This window comes from Falco rusticolus, chromosome 8, assembly GCF_015220075.1.
Source record: "Falco rusticolus isolate bFalRus1 chromosome 8, bFalRus1.pri, whole genome shotgun sequence".
In the NCBI taxonomy this organism is placed as follows: domain Eukaryota; kingdom Metazoa; phylum Chordata; class Aves; order Falconiformes; family Falconidae; genus Falco; species Falco rusticolus.
Window position 1 is genome coordinate 16,744,742 of NC_051194.1, and position 22,370 is coordinate 16,767,111.

The window sequence follows — 22,370 nt, forward strand, 5'->3', positions numbered from 1 at the left end:
CCTCCCCCGCCGCCGCGCTTCCGCTGCCGCTGCCTGCTGCTTCCGGCCGCCCGAGGATGGAAGCGCGCGTGGCGCAGTCGGCAGCTCGGCTGGCGCGGCAGGTGCGGGGGGGCACGGCCGGGGGCCGGGAGGGGGTAGGGCACGGCCGGGGGCGCGGCACAGCCGGGACTGGGCCCTGCCGATAGCGGCTCCCTGGAGGGCCCGGTTGCGCTGCAGGCGGCTTCGGCTGGGGCCGAGCGGGGCACGGCCCCTGGGCCGCCGCGCCGCCGGGGAGGGCCCTGGGGGTCTCTGCGGGGCAGAGGAGGCGGCGGCGGCGGCGGCGGTGGGGAGGAGGCCGGGGCAGGGCCGGGCGCGGGCCGCGGCCGAAGCGCCCACCCGGCGGCTCCGGGCTCGCCCGGGACAGAGCGGAGCAGACGCGCCCGCCGCTCCCCCGGAGCCGAGTCGTGCCGGCGGCCGGGGCCTGCGGTTCGGCTCGCGGCGCTTTGCGGGGGGACGGTCCGAGGGGAAGTTCGGCAAAAAAAAATGCCCAGAAAACCAAAGGCAGCGGGGCGCCGTCCCGCGGGGCTTTGCTGTTGCCGCCCGAGCGCGCTGTGCCGGTGCTGTCGCTGGCCGCGCGCTGTGGTGGCCGTGTGGGGCTCGGCCTGGAGCCGGGCGCGGCGCAGGAGGGTCCGGGGGGCGCTGCCCGCGCGGGCCTGGCTCTTGCGAACGGGATTACGGGATTACAGCAGGTGTAAGGTGCTTAGGGCTGGGAAGAAGGATGGGGACAGCCATTTCCCTTTGAAAGCCGTGATTATAATAATAATTAAAAAAAATCAGTGACCGGTCTGTCTTAGTCAATGATAGGTATTGACAGTAGAGTACAGAGGCAGCTTCAGGAAAACTTTGAATCCGACAGGTAAAATTCTCATATATTGCCCCAAGAGCATGTAACAGAGATTCTGGCTTGTGCTTTTTGCCTGCCATGCACGTGTGTTCTTAAGCAACTTTTCAGTACATTTCTACTCACAATTCAACATATGGTAAGCACTGCCCTAAAATACTGAGATAATAAATCTGGCTGTTGAATCTCTGCAGCTCCTTTTTGCCGTTGTTTTTTGGGCTTATCTTTTGAGGCTGCTAGGACAGGAAGGGCATCTCAGATACTCTGGCAAGGCAGTTGGCTCTTTGCTGTTAGTGCTGTGTGATCTTTAGTTCATAAACGAATTCCAGTCACTTTGGAGCAAAGCAGGGGGGGCAGTGTTCAGTTTTTCGGCTCCAGGAGGCTGAAGGAGGCCATGTGGAGCCTGAATCTACCTGTCATCTCACTACCAGCCACGTGCTCCCTGGGGCCAGGTCCAGTGTGCCCTGGAGCCTGTTGTGAGCCAGATGCAAGGAATCGTTAGCTCATCAGGAAAATAACACAGCAAAGAGCAGAGTGTGTGCTGAGTTACTGCATTGAGCCTCAGGAAAATAACACAACAAAGAGCGGAGTGTGTGCTGAGTTACTGCATTGAGCCGGCTCAGCAAAGGCTTGGCAGAGCAGGAGCAGAGATAAAAACATGTAGGAAGCAAGAAGGAGGTGAAAGAAGAGAGGTGCTCTGGTCCATTTGCCATACTTTCTCAGGCCATGCTCTCTTTCGCTTCTGCTCGCTCACTCATTCTCTAACACACCCCCCCTTTTTTTTTTCAAATATGATGATGAGAAAATCTGTATCACATTAAGTCCTAGAGACAGAAGCCTATGCAATTGTTGTGTTATCTCAGTGGGATCTTTGGAAGACATTCTTATGTGCTAAGGGAAAATGTAAGGATGATTTTGGTCCTATTGAAAAAGCTGTAGTTTTTTTGTATTCACAGGTGAGGGGAAGATTTCTAGTACTCAGCTGACCAAAGAGCCCTTGGAGATGTCAGCATGGCCTCATGTAATTCCTGCAGCTTCTCATGAGGTGGTCATCAGGTATGACCCTTTACTGACAAGTTGTCATACGTCCAGGGCTGTGCAGGTAGATTAATCCAGGAGGTGACATTTTATGTCCTGAACAGCAGCTTCTTCTTTCCTTCTCTCAGTTACACGTTTTATAGATAAAAACTGTATTGACATTGTCTCTCTTCCTTACTCGGATAGTTCTGTGAGAGAGGAGTTACAAGGGGTATCTGTAGTCTAATGTAATAGCTTGTTTTTCAGAAAGAATGTAGAATTTATAGTATCCTTTTAATAACATCTTAGCATTCACAGATGGTCATAGAATTATAGAATGAATCATAGAATGGTTTGGGTTGGAAGGGACGTTAAAGATGATCTAGTCCAACCCCCCTGCCGGGGCAGGGTCACCCTCCGCCAGGGCAGGTGGAGGGCAGACCCAGCCCCTTGCAGCCTGGCCCTGAGCATCCCAGGGATGGGGCACTCACAGCTGCTCTGGGCAGCCTGGGCCAGCGCCTCACCACCCTCACAGTGAGGAATTTCTTCCTTATATCTTGTCTACAACATCCCTAAATACCTTTTTCCAGGCGAGCTTGGCAACATGGTCATGGGTGTGGGGGTCATAGAGTCATAGCATAGCTCAAGTTGTAAGGGATCACAGACTCCCACAGGACTACCTAAAACTAAACAACATGGCTAAGAGTGTTGTCCACTCCCTGATCTTTGACAGGCTTGGTGCCATGAGCCTGGGAGCCTGTTCCAGTGACCCACCACCTTCTCAGTGAATAGCATTCTCTTGATGTACAGTCTGAACTTCCCCTGATGCAGCTTCATTCCATTTCCCATGTCCTGTCTCTGGTTCCCAGAGAGGGGGGGTTGTGAGAGGTCCCATCCTGACTGGCCCATGAACCAGGGTGCCCTTGCTGCCAGTTTTGAGGCTGTGTGGCTGTCCCAGCCTAGCTGTTGTGATCTTAACCCCATCGATTCTGGAGCTTGGTGTAATCATTGATGAGTTCAGGCTTTTCTGCTGAGTGGTTTTGAATGAAAAGTTCATTTCATTATCTGTATTAGCTGTTGATAAGCACAGGAAAGGAGACTTAAATGGCAGCAGCAGTATTGGGGTAGGCAACTAGGTTGCCGTGGTGAAACCCCTTGCTTTCAGTTCCCACTCAAGTAACATAAGGACTGCTACTGAAACTTTCTGAAGAAGAGGAACGCAAAACATGATAGGAAAATGTGGCAGACTGGGCTGACACGTTGGGCTTGGCCAAATCTGAAATGGGGCCAGCCTGAATGCCTCCTACCTGCAGGCACCTGTGCTGTTGAATTTGCTGGTTTGGTGCAGTCATGGGAAAGTAGATGAGACTTACTGAACTGTGACATTGTTTCAGAGTTTTTTACCTCCTGGCCAAATCCAAGCAATTAAGATACTAATTGTCACCCTGTATTTGTGTGGGAAAAGCTGTTTGGGCCAGACGTCTGCCCCAGAGATCAGCGATTCCTGAAACCCCTTGTTCTGGGTTCTGGCCGTGCATGTGGATGAAGCTCTTTCCTCATCCTCTCTGGTAGCCTAACAATATGGAAAGAAGCTCCAGTAAGATACTGGTCATCTCACCTCCTGCAGGTCTTAACTTGGGTAGCCAGAGGCATTTATGGTTATGGAGGAAAATCCAAATTGAACTTCTGTTCTGAAAAGTTTGCCAATGGTACTGAAATACTTTGGCAGTTATTGCTTGAGAATGGGGCGGGGGGGTGTCTTTTAATGCAGGAGGAGTACGTGTGAGCTGCTTGTGGGCTTGGATATGTAGTGGGTTTAATTTCAAAAGCAGAATGCAAATTTCTGGATCTAGACAATGTTTGTCCTCAATGCAAAGCTCTCCTAAGGGGGTTGCTAACCTGAAGCTGGTGACTGCTAGAGAGAAGGTAGTACTGGGTGGACAGACAGTTTAAAGATAATGTGATATTATCTTCTTAAAGCACATTCTAGGGTTGGGAGGCGTCAGTTATTCGTGTCGCTGCTCCAATGTTCCTTTAAGTCAGTTTTGTGACAATAATGATTACTTAAACTTACAGTGAAATAACTGTAAAACATTGCAAATGAATGCAAAAAAAATGAAATCTCTCTTAAACTTGAAGTTCAGTCTGAAATTTTTTCAGATGTGTTTGTAAGTTACATTAAATGCTACCAGATCAGGTAAGAAAAGTCAAAAATAAAAAAAATATATTTTCTGTTGGCTTTATGGGGTAAGGTATGTATATGTATGTGAGAGGAAAACAGTCTGATTGGGGAGGGAGGGGTGTGTCTGCCTTGGTTAAAAAAAGAAGTGATGGGCTGCAGAAGGAAAAGCTGCAATGAACTATTGGGAGTGAGTTAGTTATGAGATACAGCTGTGCTGTGCAATTATTTTAGTTGGCCAAATGCCAAACCAGAGATTTTGAGAAAGAGGGTTTTTTCCTCAAAGTCCTCTTTCTTCAAATGTGAACCTGCAGGAAGCATCCTGTAGCAGAGGAGACCTTGAAGCTGTAAAAAGAAGTGCACTGGAAGCTGAAGTGCAAATGCAGAATGACCTGAAAGCGGGGATTTTTAGCTCGGTCCGCAAATAGGCTGATCTCAAGAGTGTTTTGGCTCAGCTTAGGGTTTTTGAGCATCTGCAGGCAGTTATAGCGGCATTTGTGGGAGCGGTTGGGTTGTTTAGGTGGACATATAAGACCAGAAGGTTTGATGGCCTTTTTTTTTTTTTTTTTTTTTTTTTTTTTCTTTCCTTACTTCTGATTGTTTCAAGAGCAACAAAGTAAATGAGCCCTTTCTGATAAGGTTTGGTGGCCTGTTTGCCTACAGAAGGGCCTGAGCTGCCTCCTGCTGTGGGAGTGGTGGTAGAGGAGAGCCTGAATGAGTCAGCTGAGGGGCTGGCCAGCCAGGGTTGGGGGGATGCTCACAGCCAGGGTAGGCAGCCAGGGTAGGGGGTGCTCACTGCCCTTCCAGCTGCCTCTCCCTCCTAGCCGCACTGAGTCCATTTTCAGTAGCCTCCGGGCACCTATTTGTGAGCCAGGTTTGTGGCTGATGGGCACAAAGCCTGTTACGGGGTGGGGGGGGGACGACAAGAATCGGACAACAGAGATGGAGTTTCAGATACTTGGTTTCTGTAGGAGGTGGGGTGAGGGAAAGTACTGCTCCTTGCAGCAGCCTCCCACCGTTGGGCTAAGGCTGTTGGAACGTTTGCCGGTGTCCCGGGCTGTGAAGTCTGGAGGGATATGGAGAAACGCAGGGAAATGTATTTGGAGCATAGGGGTCCACCTGAAATTCCTGATGCCTCTTGAATGCCTCATGTCAGTTGGAAGGGAGAAGCCACGTCGGAGGCAGGGAAGGAAGGGTTGTGTGGAACATGGAAGTGAGTGGGCACGGCAGAAATGGCCCGGTGAATTCCCCGGTGCAGCAGCACGCGGTACTCCTGGGCATTTCTGTCTCCAGTTGGTGCTTGAGTTTGCTGGGGTTGTGTGAGTCGTTGTGGTTTCATCCTCTGGAAGAGAAACAGTGGCCTGTGAGATGGTGAAACTGGCAGACAGAGGCTTTAGGGAATTTTGAGTCAAATCCTTTGACATCTTTATTAGATTAAAAAAAACTGGAGAAAGTGCTTATTTTAGGAATATATTTTATTAGGATGACGTGTTGTCTTCCTTGTACTTCTGTCTTAGTGAGATTATTATCTTGCTGACTCTTCTTTAAGAATATTTCAGAATCTCTGTTTTTGACACAAATAGAAACCACCTTTGAGCATTAATTGTTTGGATTTGTTCAACTTAAACATCATTGCTGTAACCTTTATGAGGCAAAACTAGAACTGTATCTGAGATCTTGCAGCAGCTCACCTTCTTCCCACCACTCCAAGAATTACTGTGTGACAATTTAATTTGCTTTTCAGGAAAACGAGATCAAGTTGTTAACTGCAGAAATCGAGCGTTTGAAAAACTTTGGATGCTTGGGAGTCTCCCCGAGTTTGGAAGGCTTGCGAGACGAAAATGCAAAACTTAAGTATCGATTAAATTTTCTCCAAAAGGTAAGGGAACAAAGAGTTAATGCTGTAGCATGTGTGGTTTTGTCCTCATTAAGACAAGCTAAATAAACGATGTCAGCTTGTTACAGCTGGTGATGTGTGACGGCGTGCTCACTCTGCATTCTGATGCCTTAGTTGTTGGTGGCACATCAGATATTTCTTGGTTTCTTAAACAGAAATCTACTTTATGAAAAATGTCAGTAGGTTAATAAGCCCACAGTGTCGAGTCTTGGCTAGTCACATAAGGGGCAGCCCAGCTGAGGCCTCCACCAGGATCACTGACAAAGGTGTGAGAAGTAATGCAGCCCTGCGTTCAGGGGAGGTGTTTGTGCTGGGAGGTTCAAAGGGAGAAGAGTCACATGATTTTTGTGTTGTGGATGTTGTCGCTCCTGTGCCTAGAGGTGTCGGTCAAATCTGTCAGCCATGCTTTGCCAGGCAGCCAAGGAAAGAAGTGGGATGTAACGGCTCCTCAGATGTTGCGAATTTAACCTTCTGGATTTTGTTTTTTCAGAGCCTTCAAGAGGAAAGAAGTAAAACAGCAAAAAGCATGATTAATATCAACAGCTGTCTTCAGGAGATCTTTGGAGCTGCTATTCAAGCTGCCTACCCAGATTTAGAAAACCCTCCACTAGTGGTGACGCCAAGTCAGCAGCCCAAATTTGGGGATTACCAGTGTAACAGCGCCATGGGCATAACGCAGGTATGTCTCAGTGATCTTACAAAGAGAAGAAAAAACGGGGATGCTGTCTGTTGTAAGCTAGGTGGTAGACAGTGCAGTGAGGGTTGCAATATTGGACCTCTTCCAGGCTTGTTGCCTTCTCTGGGCTGAGAATTCAGTGAGTATCTAACAGCTCATCGGCTCTCACACAGTAGACCTTTAAACCTCTTTATAGATGACTGGTATGAGAGGGTAACTTGTCACACAGAAAGATTTCTCCGGTCATGGGATCTAAATCAAAATAGGATTTAAGTGCCACATCGATTTACTAATGATGTGCAATTAACTACTAATTGGTAAGCTATATTTTGGAACTAATATCAGCAAAACAATAAATTACAAGTCTAGGCAGTTACAAAATGGTGATAAACACCTGCAAATCTCTAAATGCTCTTCTGTAACACCAGGAAAGTATAATGTCCCCACACACACTTGTGCACACACACCCTTCTCACAGGGCAGGTGAGTTCTGAACATCTCCAGGAGTGAGGGTTCCCCTTTCGCGCACGCATCCTGCTGGTGCTGCAGCTTCCTGACGCAGCAGTGGGAAGGGGCCCTGTGCGCCCGGCTGGGGCACAGGTCCCTGCATGCTGCAGCCTGAGCTGCCCTCTGTCAGCTGCAGCATGTGCCACTCGTGGCATCTGGTGGCATGGGTCGTTTTCTGGCCAGCGCAGCTGTGGTGCGCATGAAGCACCTCACAGCATCCAACCAAGTGTAGACCACTGCTCAGCAGCCGTCCTTCATATTTCTTTAGCTGATGCCATTGTTTCAAAAGTCTCTTTGTAATTCCCTGGTTACAGGTGAATTTGCCTGATCATTGTACTCCTTTAAGCATTTTCAGTCCCGTGGCAAATGCCCTTTCATGTTTGAGCGCGCTGTTCCGTACAGTGTTTGTGCTCTTGTTCTTATCCTATTGGCTGTAGTTATCCAAGCGTTCGCTGAGTCGGTGTGGGCATCCCCCCGTGTATAGTTGATGGCAGCTGTATTTTCTTTTAAATGAGCAAAAAGCAGGAATCATGGGGGTTTGTTATATTGTTCTGATCTTGGAGGCTTTTAGGCAACTCTAAGAATGGCTCCACTTTACAGACACCTGTGTGTGCGAGGAAGGGGTGGGGTTTTGTAACCTGGCTAGTATCGGCAGTTACTTTGAAAATTACGGCGTTGCTGCTTTCTGGAAAATGCTTGACTAAAGAGGACCCGACAAGAGTAGGAGACACTTCAGTATAGTCACTCAGTGGGCTGGGACTGTGCTGAAGTAAAACCAGGAGGTGGGGTGAAAGAAGTAGTGCATTCTAGCTTAGGTGCTAAAGCACCCAAACTTCCAGTGCATTGATGCCTTTGAGTGAATAGGTAGACACTTTGTAGTTACGGATCTTTTATTTCACAGTCTCAACAGAAGCAACTTTTTTTTTTTTTTTTTTTTTTTTTTTTTTTAGCATTCTGTTGTCAGTTCACCTTTATTATCTGTTAGCCTGGTAATTTTGACATCAGACTTGCACCAACATGCGTGGAATTTACTCTCCCAGGTTGTCATCTGGAGCCACTATGTCTGTTGTCCTGCTACAATGAGTTTGACCTCCAGGCAGCATCGATAAGTGCCAGCCAGCAGGCTCTTGGTCTGAAGTGCCGAGGTGGCAACAGCCCTCACAAATATGTGTCATCTTCCCTTGGTTCATTAGCATATTGTGACTGGGCTGCAGCCAGAGGAGCACCCTGGGTGACTGCACTGACACGGGCTTTCAGAGCTTTGCCGTGCTTTTGACTGCTGCTTTACCCCAATTAAGTCGTGGTCGGGATTCTCAAGCAGTCCTGTCTTCTCAGCGTTGACGTTGTTTGCATAACTCAGTGTCTGAACAGTCCCCTTCAAGCCAGGGCGTCAAGATCCAGACTGTCAGCTGTGCTGCTGAATAAGGGTTCTTAGTACTGGCCTTGGCTGGAGAGCTTGTTCCCTGGAAAGGCATGCTGCGTAGGCTGGGCCAGAGCTGGGCGGTGCTCACACATGCAGCACACTCAGTGTATCAGCACAGCCAGGGGATGCAGTGCAGTCATTTGCCTCTGAGAGCAGCAGGTGATGTGCTTTCTGTTGGCCTGAGTTTAGAGACTGACTGCGGTGTACGTGCCCCGTAAAGCCTTGCTCCCTTGGGGTGTCCCCTGTGTAGAGCTGGTCACCCCGACTGCCAGAGGAGCAGGAGGTGCCCTGACTCAGGGCAGCACTAGTACGTGCCAGGCAATAACCTCTCCCTGCAGTGCTCCCATGTGGAAACAGCCCTCACAAATGCATATTGTTGTCCTGGGAGCTCGTTAGCATATTAATGCCTGGGGCTGGAGCCAGGAGCTCTGCTTGCTCCTTGGAGTAATAGGAGTACGGTGACTGTTCCTGGAATGGTTCAGATGACGGGCCTGTAACCTGGTATGACATGCCCATAATCTGGTTTTGCATTTATTTTTCCTGTAGTTTGCACTTTGAGTAGCATTAAAGGCTACAGAGGTATTCTTTTCTTGCCCATTCTAAGCCTTTACCATCTTGTAAGGATCCTGTTATGGTCGACTGTATGACAGCCTAAACAGGAAGCTGAAACTCAGGTAGAAGTCACATTTAGCAAACACAGGCAGCCATGAGTGTAAATTCTGAGCTGGCAGAGCGGTACGTGCTCTTTGTGGCTTTGATGGAAGTGAGGTGATAGATGATTTTCAGACACATCACAGAAAAAATGGAAAATCATGTGCTCAGAAACAAATAGCTGTGGTAATCTTTTACAGCGTGAATGAAGTGTTTTGCAAAGGATGGGTTGGGCTAGCTCACAGAATCCTCCTCAAGGGTGTTTTTGTAAGGTTTGCAGAAAGCTCTGTGAGAAGATGCTTTGGGAACAGACAGAGAAATTTTGGATTTGGACTAGATGATCTCTGAAGGTCCCTTCCAACCCAAACCATTCTGATGCTGTGTGTGAACTTGCATCGTGTTCTTTGAGTTCCTCACAGTGGGCAATTTATGTCTGGAGGAAAAAGGAGATCTACTTTACCAGCAATTTTTCTGATGCTCTTTGAAGAAAATTGGGCAGCGGTAGGATTATCTTTCGTTCCTTCAGTTGTTGGATTTTATTTAGTTATTAAGTCTGAGTCTAAGGTAGGACTGAAGGCAGTTTGCTTTGGTTGCTTGTAATCATAAATCAGCAGGCTTGCTCTGAAACCACACTCAGCATCTACTGTAGGCACGGTTCAAAACTTGAAATGTGAATGCTGGCAGAGCTCAGGATACCCGTGAGACTGGTGAACAGGATTTTGAAGCAGTGTGAAGGACTGTGCCAGCTATGTTAGTTTTTAAAGAGATTGTCCCTTTTAGTAGCTTAGAGAAATACAGATTTCCCAAACCACTTCACAGGTTTTGAAAAACAGCCTAGAAAATTTTCTTTTGACTTAGGGACTTTTTAAATGCTCTTAGCAGAAGGCAGGAACATGTTGGGTCTAGTTTAGACTTGTGCTGTGTAGAGAGAGTTGATCTAATCTAAAATTTGCTAGAGAAGTTTTTCTTCGTGTGTGTCTCTGCATTATGAAGCTAAAGGATCATGAGGATCTTTCAATGCTGCAGTAGCTATGCTTTCTGTTTCACTCTGCAGAATGTTTTGGAGGATTGAATTTTACTTTATCTTCTTGTGTTTCAGATACTGCTCAAAACCAAGGAACAGAAGGTTAGCCCAAGAGAAATTGCTGAGAAAATATCAAAAAATATTCCTGCCAATGAGTGTATTGAGAAGGTTGAAATTGCCGGTCCTGGTAAGATAAGTTTCATGTTGCACACTTTGTATGTTTTAAACCTGATAGGGTGACTTTATACTGGTTAGTGATCAGGGAAGCTGAGTTGAGTTTAACTGTTTCATGATTTAAAACTCCACTTACAGGGTGAACTAGCTTTTTCTATCTTGGTGAGTTTTGTAGCCCTCGATGCAGCAATAGAAAATGTACCTCTGTTAGAACTGGCAAGTGCGATCGTGAACCCTTTAATTAGCAATTTTTCCACTGATCCTTAAGGGACCAGCTTTTTCCCTTCAAATACTGGTGATGCATATCTGGCTACAATCATGAAATCACAGCAAAAATCAATATGCCCTTCTCGCTGTTGCTTGCTCGGAGAGGATGTCTTGTCCTCTCAGCACGGAGATGCTGCAGTAGCATGGAGGTTATTCATTGCTGCATCTGTTTTGTCCCTGTGGCCCAGGAAGAAATACAGGGGCTCATATTCCTCAGGGCTTCAATATAAACACAAAATTCACATGGCACAGCTCTTCAGGTGCTTGGGCACAAGCTCATCCATTAGCTCTGTGAAGCAGGAGAAGTAAAACAGTGTCACCTCGCAAGCATGGGTTATTCCAGGTGAAACTGTGTTTTAGGATAACAATTCAAAAAAAGGGACACAAAGCAAGATCCGGTTCTGCATGCTGCAAATCCTGGCAAGATTATTTATTTTCTCAAAAAAAAATGTTTTTATAAATTCACCTTTGAGTGACAGTGTGCATAAAGGAGTTACTTCAGTAGACTTAACTTGCAGCATCTAACTCTTGCAGTAAAGGCTACAGTGGTGTGAAACAAGCTTTTGTTATCTGGGAACAGCTAGAAGACTAGCTGTCTTCTAGTGACGGCTTTGTTGTCCTGTTGCTGTTTTGTCAAGCTAACTTCTTATGTCCTTGTCCTTGATGTGAGGAAGCAGAAATCCAAGGGGGAAGGAAACAAAAAGTGGTTTGAGGCACCTCTGCAGCCCCAGCACTCACTGCTGGTTTTCTCCTCTAAAGGTTTTATCAATGTCCACTTGAGAAAGGATTTTGTGTCGAAGCAGCTGAGCAGTTTATTGATGAATGGCATTCAACCACCAGCTGTTGGCAAAAGGAAAAAGGTACGGCAGCGGGCGCATAGGCAGCCTGCTCCCATATAGATGAAACGTGCTGGACTGCAGGTAGCTTTGGAATTCGCCCCGCCATGATTTGTGCAGCAGATGTCCTTGTCAGCTGGTTGCTACAGCAGGACAGGTGGGATGTGACTTACGGACCGGGGACCGTGGGGTAGGCCGTGCTCTGGTGGGTGAGGGACAGGGCTGCCCAGGGACGGCCTGGTGTGCCAGGCTCAGCTTGGGAGCGACCCCTGACTGCTGGGTGGGTGCAGCGGAGCCCCAGGCTGGATGCCTGCTCTGGTGTTCCCCGCTGGCCCTTCCTTGCTGCGTGCTGTTGGCGGCAAAGGGTGTGAGGGTCGGTGGAGGTGAGCTGTGTTCCCACGTGTGCCCCCCCCTCCAAAACCCAGGTTAAACACTGGAGGTGTGGTAATGGCTGCTGCCTTTTATTCATTTTTTCCTTTGGTATTCTGTCCAAGGTGGTAGTGGATTTTTCATCCCCTAACATTGCAAAGGAGATGCACGTTGGCCACCTGCGATCTACTATCATTGGGGAAAGTATGTGCCGACTGTTTGAGTTTGCAGGTTATGATGTTTTGAGGTGAGAGTCCATTTTTGGGTGTGGTGGGCTTTTTTGCTGAATTTGTGCAATACCTCTATCTGTGCTTTGGTCTGTATTGGTCTGTTTATAAGCACATAACAAACAATCCTTTGTGTGTAGTAAAGTACTAAGCTGAGGAAGTGTAGCAGGGTTAGAAATCAAAACGGGGAGCAGCTTCATTGCAGTGAAATTGCGGGGGGGGCTTACCTGGTTTTGGTTCTGATATTGTGTGTGTTCCTTCTTCTAGAATATGTATTTTTTAAATGCGTGTTTTTTAAAGTATATGCTTGAGAAATCATTATTACTGTTCTCTTCAATTGCTTTAAGGTTAAACCATTTAGGAGATTGGGGCACCCAGTTTGGAATGCTCATTGCTCACCTCCAAGACAAATTTCCAGATTACTTAACGGTTTCTCCTCCCATTGGGGATCTCCAAGCTTTTTACAAGGTATTTGTAGCAAAGAAGTGTGATAATTATGTCAACATCTGAAGAGCAGATTGAGGACCTTTACAAATTGCAGGCTAGTTTTGGAGAAACAAGAGTTGAATCACTGTTACTAGTGATTGCAGTAACCTGCCATGGGTAAGGCGCTGCGGTATGTGGTACTGAGTTGTCTGCAGGGGGCATGATCAAAGGGCTTTGTGAGCGTGCTGCCTCTGTCTCTTGAGACGAGTGTGCTTGGAGAGCCTGTTGGGAATGTTAGCTTGGTTCAGGCTGGAAGGCGGTGCTTTTTCATGTGGTGTGTTTTACTGTAGGAATCCAAGAGGAGGTTTGACACAGAGGAGGAATTTAAGAAACGTGCCTACCAATGTGTGGTGCTGCTGCAGAGCAAAAACCCAGACATCATTAAAGCATGGGAACTGATCTGTGACGTGTCGCGGAAAGGTGACTGTCAGATTCAGAAACATGTCTCGGCAGTAGAACAGTGTGGCTTCCCTCACCTTTATGTCTGAGTCCATCCTCTTTTATTTTGAAAATCACTGCCACACTGCTATCAGAAGCCTAAAGAAAAGAGCTAATACAAAGTACTGGGCTGTCTGTGGAGGCTTTCAGCTAAATCTTCTGTCTCCTGAGTCCTAGTCTCATGGCTTGACCAAGAGATGGAAGATGCCTTTAGGGACTTGCTGTGCCCACTGGTAAACATATGCCACTAATTCCACTGTGTGCATTTAATGGAAGTATTTTGTTATGTTTCCCTTGTCAAGAGTTCCAGAAAATCTACAACTGCTTGGACATCACACTCATAGAGAGAGGGGAATCATTCTACCATGAGATGATGAAAGACATCGTGAAAGAATTTGAAGATAAAGGTGAGGATTTTGGTCTCAGAGTCAGAAATTCTGCAGCTGTCCGGATGAGTGAGGTAACCTCACTCCTGTTCAGCGAGGCTTAGGACTGGTGGTTTTGAAGTTGCATGTTCCCCACCCTTGCTCTTTTCCTCAGCCACGTGTGCTGGGTGGATCTTGTGTGGCTTTTCCTCACAGAGGAGCATTAGCAGAATTGATTCTTACATGTTTCATTCCAAAAAGCTTGGATCTTTCTTGCTGACACAAAAAGCAGTTTGTTGGTGATATTTTGTAGGCAATAGCGTAAGGTACTACTGGAATTTATTGTATCCTTAGTAAATGGTCAAGGAGTTATGTATGACAGACTTCCCCGTCTTAGTGTTGTGACTGTGTGGGAACATTGAGAAATCTCTGTGAAAACCATGGCATTTGAGTCTGGGAAGAAGCCAAATGGAGCGTAAAAAGTCTCTAGTTCTATGTGTTCCTGTCTGGATTTGGCAGTTCGAGTCTCAACATCTGAAGCATTTTGACTGATCTTACCTCAGAAATACTTTGTGCAAAGTCCTCATTGCATCTCAGTAGTTTCTGCTGCCTTTAATGACATACTTTGTGATACTGGTTTTGCAACTGTAAAGGTGAACCTGGATGCCGGTGGCAGGAGTTATTAAATCCAGTTAGGTCTCTTCTGTAAGGCCAGATCTGTACAGTTCCACTTCCTTGTGCATGGTCTTGAGTTCTGGAAGTGCAGCATAAAACATGACTTGGTTGGTGAGGGAGTTCTCATTTAGATTTTTTCATATTTTGAGCCATTAATTATTTAATTATGTGCGGACATGGCCTTTTCTTTCTGGTATAATCCGGGAAGGGAAGTGCATCTGCCTGGGCTGGCCCATAAACCTCCCTATACGATACAACACAGAATGTTTTCCATTGCTTTTCTAGGATTTGTCCAGGTTGATGATGGCCGAAAGATTGTGTTTGTCCCTGGTTTTCCTGTCCCATTGACGATCATGAAATCAGATGGAGGTTACACATACGACACATCTGACTTAGCTGCTCTTAAACACAGGTTGTGTGAAGAGAAGGCTGATATCCTTATTTATGTTGTCGACAGCGGGCAGGTGAGTATGCCAGTCTCTGCTGTCATGGACCATCAGAACGTGTGTTAAATGAAGGGTGCAACAGTAATGTAGAAGTTTTTTAGTGTGGTTGGTATATTTACTCTTGTCCTTATTGGAGTAATGGTGTTTGGTGGCTGGCAGTCTCCATGAAGAGCCCTTAGAACTGACTAGAACAATTAGGGACAGACCCAGTTACCACTGAAGGTGGGTGAAGCCTGAATCTCAACAGATGAGTCTGGAACGAGATTTGTACTGTTTAGACTTGGGTCCCTCCTTACCCGAGGAAGGTTGTCAGCTCCATATTTGAGCAGTGATGGGAATTTGCCACTAGTTGCTTCTGTAAGCCAGGAACACTCTTTAGAAGGTTGAGCTGTTGGAAGTGGAATTTGACTGTGGAGCTAAGAAACATTTTAAGTCTCGTTGTGAAGGAGATAAAGCTGGGCAGAAAACTACTGGAAGGAGTGCTACCAGGAGGAGTGGGTTGAGGACTAGCTGTTGGTATTTGTTCCTTGCAGTCGGTGCATTTACAAACAGTGTTTGCAGCTGGACAGATGATCGGCTGGTATGATCCCAAAGTAACCAGAGTAGCCCATGCTGCATTCGGAGTGGTGCTGGGAGAAGACAAGTAAGTTTGGGGCTGTATTTTTCCCTTTGAAGAGGATGTTTGAGTGAATGCAGAACACTTGCTCTTGTTTGTTGACAAGTATGTATGTGGCATACAAAAAAAAAAAAAAAAAAAAAAAAAAAAAAAAAAAAAAAAGCACTATGGTTATTTGTAACTGTGTGTCCTGGTCCTTGATCCACACAGTCACTGGTGCTGTGGTCAGGTTCCCTCTTGGGCCTGGCTTCTGCTGCCTGGCATTTGGGGAGGGGCACTGGGAATGTCTGGTGGAAGTCCGGTGGAAGCTGATGTGGCTGCTGGGAGATGGCAATGGTAAAGGCCATGATTTCCATTATTTTCTACCTGCCTCGTTGGTAAATGAAATTGAAGTTGGGAAAAGAACCTCTGGTGGCCCTGTGTGCAAGCCAGGCCTTTGTGCTCTGGAGTTGTTCTTGTGTCTCTGTGAAGGTGTGGCTAAACCGGTGTGCGCTGCAGGTCATGTGCCATTGCAGACTGGGTGGGTTTGCTGTTTGTTACAGAATTAAAGGTGACTTGCTGGGCTGGGCAGGGGGCTGGCACTGGTATTGTGTCCTGACTGATGTCTGGAAGTGGGACAGTTGTGGTTGTTGGAGCCTTCCTCGTCACCCCTCCCAGCCACCCGGTGGGTATTCTTTTCAGATTTGTAGCTGTCTGTGTGATGTCAGTTTCCTCTATATGGAGGAGTTCGTGGGCATGTGCTTTTTTATTAAGCCATAAGGTGTGAACAGTGGAAATCCCTGCAAGAAGTTCTGACGCATGTCCTGGCACACGTGGCACACTAGGCAGAGGTTGGACATGTTTCACCTCTTATGCAGGTGGTCATTTTGGCTCTGTGTTTTCAGGAAGAAGTTCAAAACTCGTTCAGGGGATACAGTGCGTCTTATAGATCTGCTGGAAGAAGGGCTGAAACGAGCTATGGACAAGCTGAAAGACAAGGAACGGGACAAGGTAGTTGTGACAAATGGCTTATCTTTCCCGAGAACTTCCCAGATTTGTTCACAGGCTCATGGTTTTGCAGATTCTGGATGCGAGCTGAGAATACGGACACTGCCAGACCACCCAGGAGATGCTGTGGGTTGTGTGCTCAGTCAGCGTCATTATTTGATTGTAGTTCAGCAAGATGCTGGCATGGGGAAAGAGCAGTGTCCCCGAGTACATGGCAGTGAGAAAATGTGAGCTGTAGCCAGCGTGCTGGCCAATGGCTGGTGCTGCAGAGCTTTTTGAGGGTGGGACTGGAGAGCTGGGCCTTGCAGGTACAGTCCAGGTCTCCCTGGTGCGATGGCAACAGCTGTGACTCCCCCCCGCCGCTGCGATGCAGGAGGTGGAGGCAGAATATAAAGCTGCAGCCTTGGCCTGCTGGGCTAGCAGTGACTTCTGGGGACAGATGCGTGGGGATCTGCAGGGCACTTGGCTTCACCCTTTCCCTTGGAGCCTGTGGCTGAGTTTCCTGGAATTCCTTTGCTGAATGAGATTTCTGTCTGTCTTGCATCTTGATAGCCTGGACCAAACTGGGCAGAAAATCTCCCAAGGCCTCATGGGAGTCAGACACAAAGTGCTTTGCCATGCTGACAGGGCACTGTTCCACCAGAGAGGGGTTTTGTGAGTGTTTGGACTGTCCAAAATGCTCTGCAAGGGTAGGAGGAGGGCCACATGTTTGTTCTGTGTACACACAGTTGTAAGAAGCAGTAGCACAGTATAGTCGTCAAGCCTGTATGGCAGATAGATGGTACGAGCTGGGGCACAGAGGTCCTGTGTATTCTCAAGGCCCCCGGGCAGGGTTGCAGTGCCCTTTGACTGCAAGAGAGGCGAGGGGTGGATGGGAGGCTGTCTGGTGCCCCGAGGTGGAAGAGTGGGTGTGAGCCTTTCACTGAGTACCACATGCGTAAAACCCCCTCAGCAGCCTGGGCTTTCCTCTTCAGCCAGGCTGAGGGGCCAGGGCTGTTGTGGTTTGTGATGCCAGTGTAACGTTCTTACTGTTACCTGTTTTGAAATTGCAACAGGTCCTCACACCAGAAGAGCTGAAAGCTGCCCAGACATCAGTTGCTTTTGGATGTATTAAATATGCAGATCTCTCCCACAATAGACTAAATGATTACGTGTTCTCCTTTGACAAGATGCTGGATGACCGAGGAAATACAGCTGCTTATTTGCTGTATGCTTTCACACGGATCAGGTAGGTTGAGTGCGCAGGGAGTTTTGCTTGGAGTTGTTTTTTTACGTTCTCTGTATCTTCGTGGGAAAGGGGTGGCTTAGTCGCACCAGTGCTGTTAGCTGTCTTTTCTTACGAACCACCCCTGTTCCGGCTTAGGCAAAGGCAAGATTTTATTTGTCATTGGAAGTGGTGTCCTCTGCTAACTGAGACACGGCTCCTCTGTGCAGCTTACCTAGGCTTTTAGGCAGCAGGGAGGAAACTGGGAGTTTCTGGTAGTTCCATTAGAGGATCTGGGTGGCTGGAACAAGGTGAGCCAGCGTTCCAGCAGCTGCTGACCTCGGGTTTTACCATACCCCACACAGTTTTTCTGGCACCCTAAGCCCTGGTTTGCGTGGCAGCACCAGCAGCCCTTGCCGACACGTGTGCCCAGAGCACACCCCTGGCTCCCTGTTCCTCTGCTGTGCCTTGCTGCATCGCTCCGCAGGGAGCGCCTCCCCGTGCGTTCCCAGGGATGATTGCTCCCTTCAGGCCTGGTAACTCAGCACTGGGCAAGTGAGAAGGTCAGCAGGTGGCCTGGGCCAGGCATGTGACCAGCTGCAGGCTGGCCCTGGGGCAGGCGGAGCGGTGGGACCCTCACCCGCAGACCCTGTTTTGCACCATTTCAGGGCTATTGCTCGCCTGGCCAATATTGATGAGCAGATGCTGCAGAAGGCAGCCAGGGAGGAGGTGCTTATCCTTGACCATGAGAAGGAGTGGAAACTGGGCAAGTGCATCCTGAGATTCCCTGAGATCCTGCAGAAAATCCTGGAGGACCTGTTGTTGCACACGCTCTGTGACTACCTTTATGAACTGGCCACCACCTTCACCGAGTTCTATGACAACTGCTACTGCGTTGAGAAGGACAGGCAGAGTGGTGAGTGTTGCCTTAGGGGTGTTGTATGTGCCTGTGTCACATACCACGGTACAGACAATCTGCAGGGTGTTTCCCTGTGCTGGGAAGGTCATTGTCACACTGCTTGCTGCTGCAGAACAAGTGGTGTCCATGTGGGAGGACTGAGGGTGGCTGGCGCAGCCGGTGTATCGACTGCCTGGGAGCAGGAAGTTGAGTAGAGAGTTGCAAGCAGCCAGGCACCTGGAAGCACAAGGGCCGGTCAGTCTGCCTGGCCTGGGGAGAACGGGAGGGGGCTCAAGTGTGCCCAGCCCCAGGGCCAGGCTGTGGCTGATGGGGTTCCCCTGGGGAAGGCAGCATTCATTGCTCTGAGCAGCTGTTGCATCTCTTGTGTTGGTGTTTTGCAGGCCAGATTGTGAAGGTGAACATGTGGAGGCTGCTGCTGTGTGAAGCCACTGCCACTGTCATGGCCAAAGGGTTCGACATCCTGGGGATTAAGCCGGTGCAGAGGATGTAGCTGTTCCCTGTGCGGTGACAATAAAGGCACTTAAACAACTGGAGGTGTTGATGTCCGTTGTGGTAAGGGAAGATACCCTAGGGGAGCAGCACTCCCTATGTTTGCAAGGAGGAAGTAAGGGAAGAAGAAAAGGAAAAGGCAGGGGGGAGTAGACATAGGAAAGTAAAGAAAGGAGAGAACAGGAGCATGGCTTCAGAAGACAAAAGGGGCCATGGGCACAGCTCAGAGCAATTCTCTACAGAAACCAAACTCTGCAGACCCATGCCCAGTGCTGCTCTGCTTCCGTCTGTAGAGTTTAAGGACTGAGAACTCAGAACACCGAAGAGCACCTCCAGGAACCCCTGCAACCACAGTACTGTCACCCACACTCCCAGAGCCAAGCTTATGCTGATGTCCTCTGCCATCCTCTTTACCTTATTTGCTAGGTGGCAGCAGGTTCACCCAGCTTTTGATGTCATCTCTGGCATCACTCAGCAGAGCACAGAGCGCTGGGGGGAGCCAAGCAGTCTCCTCCCAGCCCAGCAGTGCAGGACCCTGGCGCTCGGGATGCTTGTCTCATGGAAGTTGTTAGTGAGCTGACCAAGGCTGCAGTCAGCTACCTGCAAAAGAGATTGAACATCGCATTCGAGGCCTGAACTTTGATGTAACACACCAGGGAGACGTGAAACAACTCATGCTTACCAGCACAATGGAGTGCAGGCTGTGGGGTGTACCACCTGCAAGCAAGCACAGGCCTGTACCAGCCCTTCAAAAAGGGGTGGCTGGTGGCTTCCCAAGTGCCTCAGGACAGCAGTCGGGCTGTGCGCTGTGGGCGCAGCACCATCAGCTGCCAGCAACTGCTGTAGGCAGGCAGCGGTTTTTTACCTGGAGGAGCAGGAAGCCCAGGGGAAGAGCAGATCAATTAACTACATTCCCTCAGAGGAGGACACAGGGGAAATGCCTTCGCTCACAGCAACAGTGTTTGAATCCCTACAGAGTCAGCAAACCACTTTGCTGGGTGCGTATCGATCTCCAGTGACTACAAGGCAGTGGGCCGTGGCTCCTGCCTTTGCTTTGGGATCTGTCAGAAGCCTGTGCTTGGTAAAGCAGCACAGAAACGCAGCTTTGCTGCTGTCAGACAAGAGATACTGCACTTGATTTAGGTGTTTGCTGACATATGCATACATATATACATCTATAGAGAGATATAGATAGATATAGATACAAAAGATACACGTTTCTGTTTATCCCAGGTTCTTTCCCATACAGACAGCTCTGGGGAGGGCTTGGCTGTGTGAGCGAGACAGCACCAAGCACACAAGGGTCTGGCCCTTAAACGAGCACATGTGTGCAAACATGCCCTCCTGCTGGCTGGCTGCACAATGTCCCCAACGGAAACCTGACCTAGTTCTGGTGACAGCCATATGTGCTGGGGGCGTCACCAAGCGCCCAAACCACGTGCTGTGCTACCTGCCACCTGCCGGCAGGAGGCCAGGCCCCTCTGGAGGGTCCCACTATGTGGTCAGGGAGCAGCAGGGGCACTGAGCACAGTACCATGCAGCAGGGCTGGGCAGTGCCTCACCAGCCGGGACCCCATCCCACCGTACCTGAGGGAGACACAGGACAGGCCTGGGCATGGCAGTGGCAGCCAGCCGAAAGTCCCCGTAGCAGGTGCCGAGGCCAGGTCAGGTTCAGTGGCAGTAACAGCATCAGCCGCAGTCCAGGATGGCCAGCAATGGCCACAGTGACCAGGCAGGGCGAAGCATCAGAGTCCAGGGCTAGGTCCAGAGCAGCAGGTGTGTGTCCAGGCATAGGCATGGCCGAGGCCACCCAAACCAGTTGCTGCAGCTTCTTGTGGTCACCAGCAGCAGGGGGAACAGCTGTCTCCAAGCGGTCCCCGAGTCTCAGCACCAAACCCCTCCCCTGGCAGGGCAGGGGGCACATCTGCAGCACCCCTTGGCGAGGGGCAGCCCCACAGCTCACAGTCCTGGCAGCAGTGGCGTCGAGCCCATCGGGGGGTTCGCTGGCTGCCCTGCCAGGTGAGGGCGGCGGTGGGGAAGTGCCCTGGTCACAGCAGGAGCGTTCAGACTGTCCAAGGGCAGCTCCAGAGTCCCTGTGGGGCTATACTGGGGGGGGGGGGGGGGGGGGGCAGCGGGGAGACACGGACGGACAAGCAATGCAGCCAGGGATGAGGCCAGCTCCCATGTTGCCAGGACTGATTGTCGGATGCAGGGCAGGCAGTAGGTGTCAGGGCACCCCAAGGGGCTTCAGGGCTGGGCAGAGGGGTTCAGGCCACTGCTGAGGAGCTGGGGACCCATGGTCACTTGGGAGCCCTGGCTGGGTTGGGACTGATGCCACAGACAGGTCGGACCCCAGGCCGGGCTGGCGTGGGGTGGGTGTCACTCGGAAGTCAAGTGCCGGTTTGGGGGGGTGTCAGTGCTGGGGGAAGCCCTGGGGCAAGGTCATGTGTCAGTTCAGAAGAGCCGTGGGACAGCAGCCCCTGCCCAGCCGTGGTGCTGCAGCAGAGCACAAGAAGCCCCAAGCTGACTGTCAGGGTGCACCCAAGGGCCAGCGGCTGCCTGAAGGCAAGGGGCTGGGAGTCAAGTGGGATAACAGGGCTGGCAGGGCAGCCGCCTGGCCCCACAGTACCTGAGCCAGGACAGAAATGGCAGCCAGGGTCAGCTAAGAGTCCAGATCATCAGACGCATCCATGGTGATGAGGTCGGAGGTTGAGCCAGGAAGGTGAGTCAGCAGAGGAGGTCAGGATCAAGTCCAGTGACAGCAACCAGGGTCAGCCAGTCTAGTGATCACCAGGCAAGTCCATCATGACGAGGAAAGGCCGAGGTCAAGCCGGGAAGTCAGTCTGTGGGTCAAGGCCCAGGTCCAGGTTACTGGGGTCCACGGCCAGGCGCAGCTGTTGCTCCAGCCAGGCCCCAGCAGCAAAACCTCACCTTCCACCCTCTCCCACACCAAGGGATGGTCAGGGCCTCCCTGCACAAGCATAGTCCAGCCTCTGCCTCACAGGTACTGAGATAGCCCCAAGCCTGGGGAGTCAAGCCCCCACAGCAGTTAGTGGTGGAGGGGGAAATGGAGGAATGCTCTCACAGCCCTTAAAAATCCTTGCAGTAAAGTCTGCAATGACAGTCATTTTTCTTGTTACTGCAGTCAGCTGGAATCACACCTGCCACATGCTCAGAGAAACAGCTGGGCTGGCAGGGACCTCTGCACGGCTCTGGCCCAAACTGCTCAAAGCAGGCCACCTACATCAGGCTGGTCAGGGCTTTTGCTTTGCTACAGCAAGCGACGTACCTGGAAGAGTCTGTTGCACTCCGTTATCATGTGGGCCAAGCCTTGCGTTGCTGCCAGGTTCTCACTCAGCTCCCTCTGGTCTGGCTTCCCCAAGCTGCACTTCCTCTGACTCGATCTACAGAGAGGGGTAGGTGAAAGGATGGCTTGTGAGCAAGATGCTGTGAACCACAAGTACAAGGTGCCTACTCAGCTAGCACCCCTGCGGGCTGGAAACCAGCAGCTTACACTGCTTTGAAGGACCCTTACACACCACGTAGGGGCTCACCGTTACATTGCTGCAGCAAGGTCCTCGGGTAGCATTCCCTCCCAGCACATCCCAAAAGCTCCCA

The 22,370-nt window shown here is 49.8% G+C and overlaps 2 protein-coding genes across 5 annotated transcripts in view; one reads left to right on the forward strand and one right to left on the reverse strand.

Annotated features, from left to right (window-relative positions):
• RARS1 (arginyl-tRNA synthetase 1) lies at positions 1 to 18,792 on the forward strand. 3 transcript variants are annotated; one of them, XM_037397379.1, is made up of 16 exons: positions 1 to 101; positions 1,837 to 1,936; positions 5,821 to 5,955; positions 6,464 to 6,652; positions 10,330 to 10,441; positions 11,455 to 11,555; positions 12,026 to 12,147; positions 12,475 to 12,595; positions 12,904 to 13,033; positions 13,354 to 13,458; positions 14,377 to 14,555; positions 15,071 to 15,180; positions 16,038 to 16,143; positions 17,196 to 17,368; positions 18,013 to 18,260; positions 18,644 to 18,792. In XM_037397379.1, the coding sequence occupies exons 4-16, from the start codon at positions 6,500 to 6,502 to the stop codon at positions 18,751 to 18,753; spliced, it is 1,770 nt and encodes a 589-aa protein (XP_037253276.1). In that variant the 5' UTR covers positions 1 to 101; positions 1,837 to 1,936; positions 5,821 to 5,955; positions 6,464 to 6,499; the 3' UTR covers positions 18,754 to 18,792. The 3 variants fall into 3 exon arrangements, with proteins under 3 accessions (XP_037253276.1, XP_037253275.1, XP_037253279.1); XM_037397378.1 differs by lacking the exon at positions 1,837 to 1,936 and having other exon boundaries at positions 19 to 101; XM_037397382.1 differs by lacking the exon at positions 1 to 101 and having other exon boundaries at positions 1,820 to 1,936.
• LOC119152288 (rho GTPase-activating protein 7-like) overlaps positions 18,776 to 22,370 on the reverse strand; it is a 23,252-nt gene continuing 19,657 nt past the window's right edge. The window contains exons 10-12 of one of the 2 annotated variants that reach the window (XM_037397376.1): positions 22,042 to 22,156; positions 20,340 to 21,595; positions 18,776 to 19,352 (exon numbers count right to left, since the gene is read on the reverse strand). In XM_037397376.1, the coding sequence (XP_037253273.1) occupies positions 21,578 to 21,595; positions 22,042 to 22,156 (133 nt within the window). In that variant the 3' untranslated portion in view covers positions 18,776 to 19,352; positions 20,340 to 21,577. The remainder of the gene's footprint in view (positions 19,353 to 20,339; positions 21,596 to 22,041; positions 22,157 to 22,370) is intronic. The other variant, XM_037397377.1, reaches the window with a different exon arrangement.

What these genes read in the sequence shown, in the direction of transcription:
- RARS1 (XM_037397378.1), top strand. Translation starts at nt 57, where the DNA reads ATGGAAGCGCGCGTGGCGCAGTCGGCAGCTCGGCTGGCGCGGCAG. An exon ending in CTGTGACGTGTCGCGGAAAG is followed by an intron (nt 13,034 to 13,353) that starts GTGACTGTCAGA and finishes TCCCTTGTCAAG; the next exon opens with AGTTCCAGAAAATCTACAAC. An exon ending in TATGCTTTCACACGGATCAG is followed by an intron (nt 17,369 to 18,012) that starts GTAGGTTGAGTG and finishes GCACCATTTCAG; the next exon opens with GGCTATTGCTCGCCTGGCCA.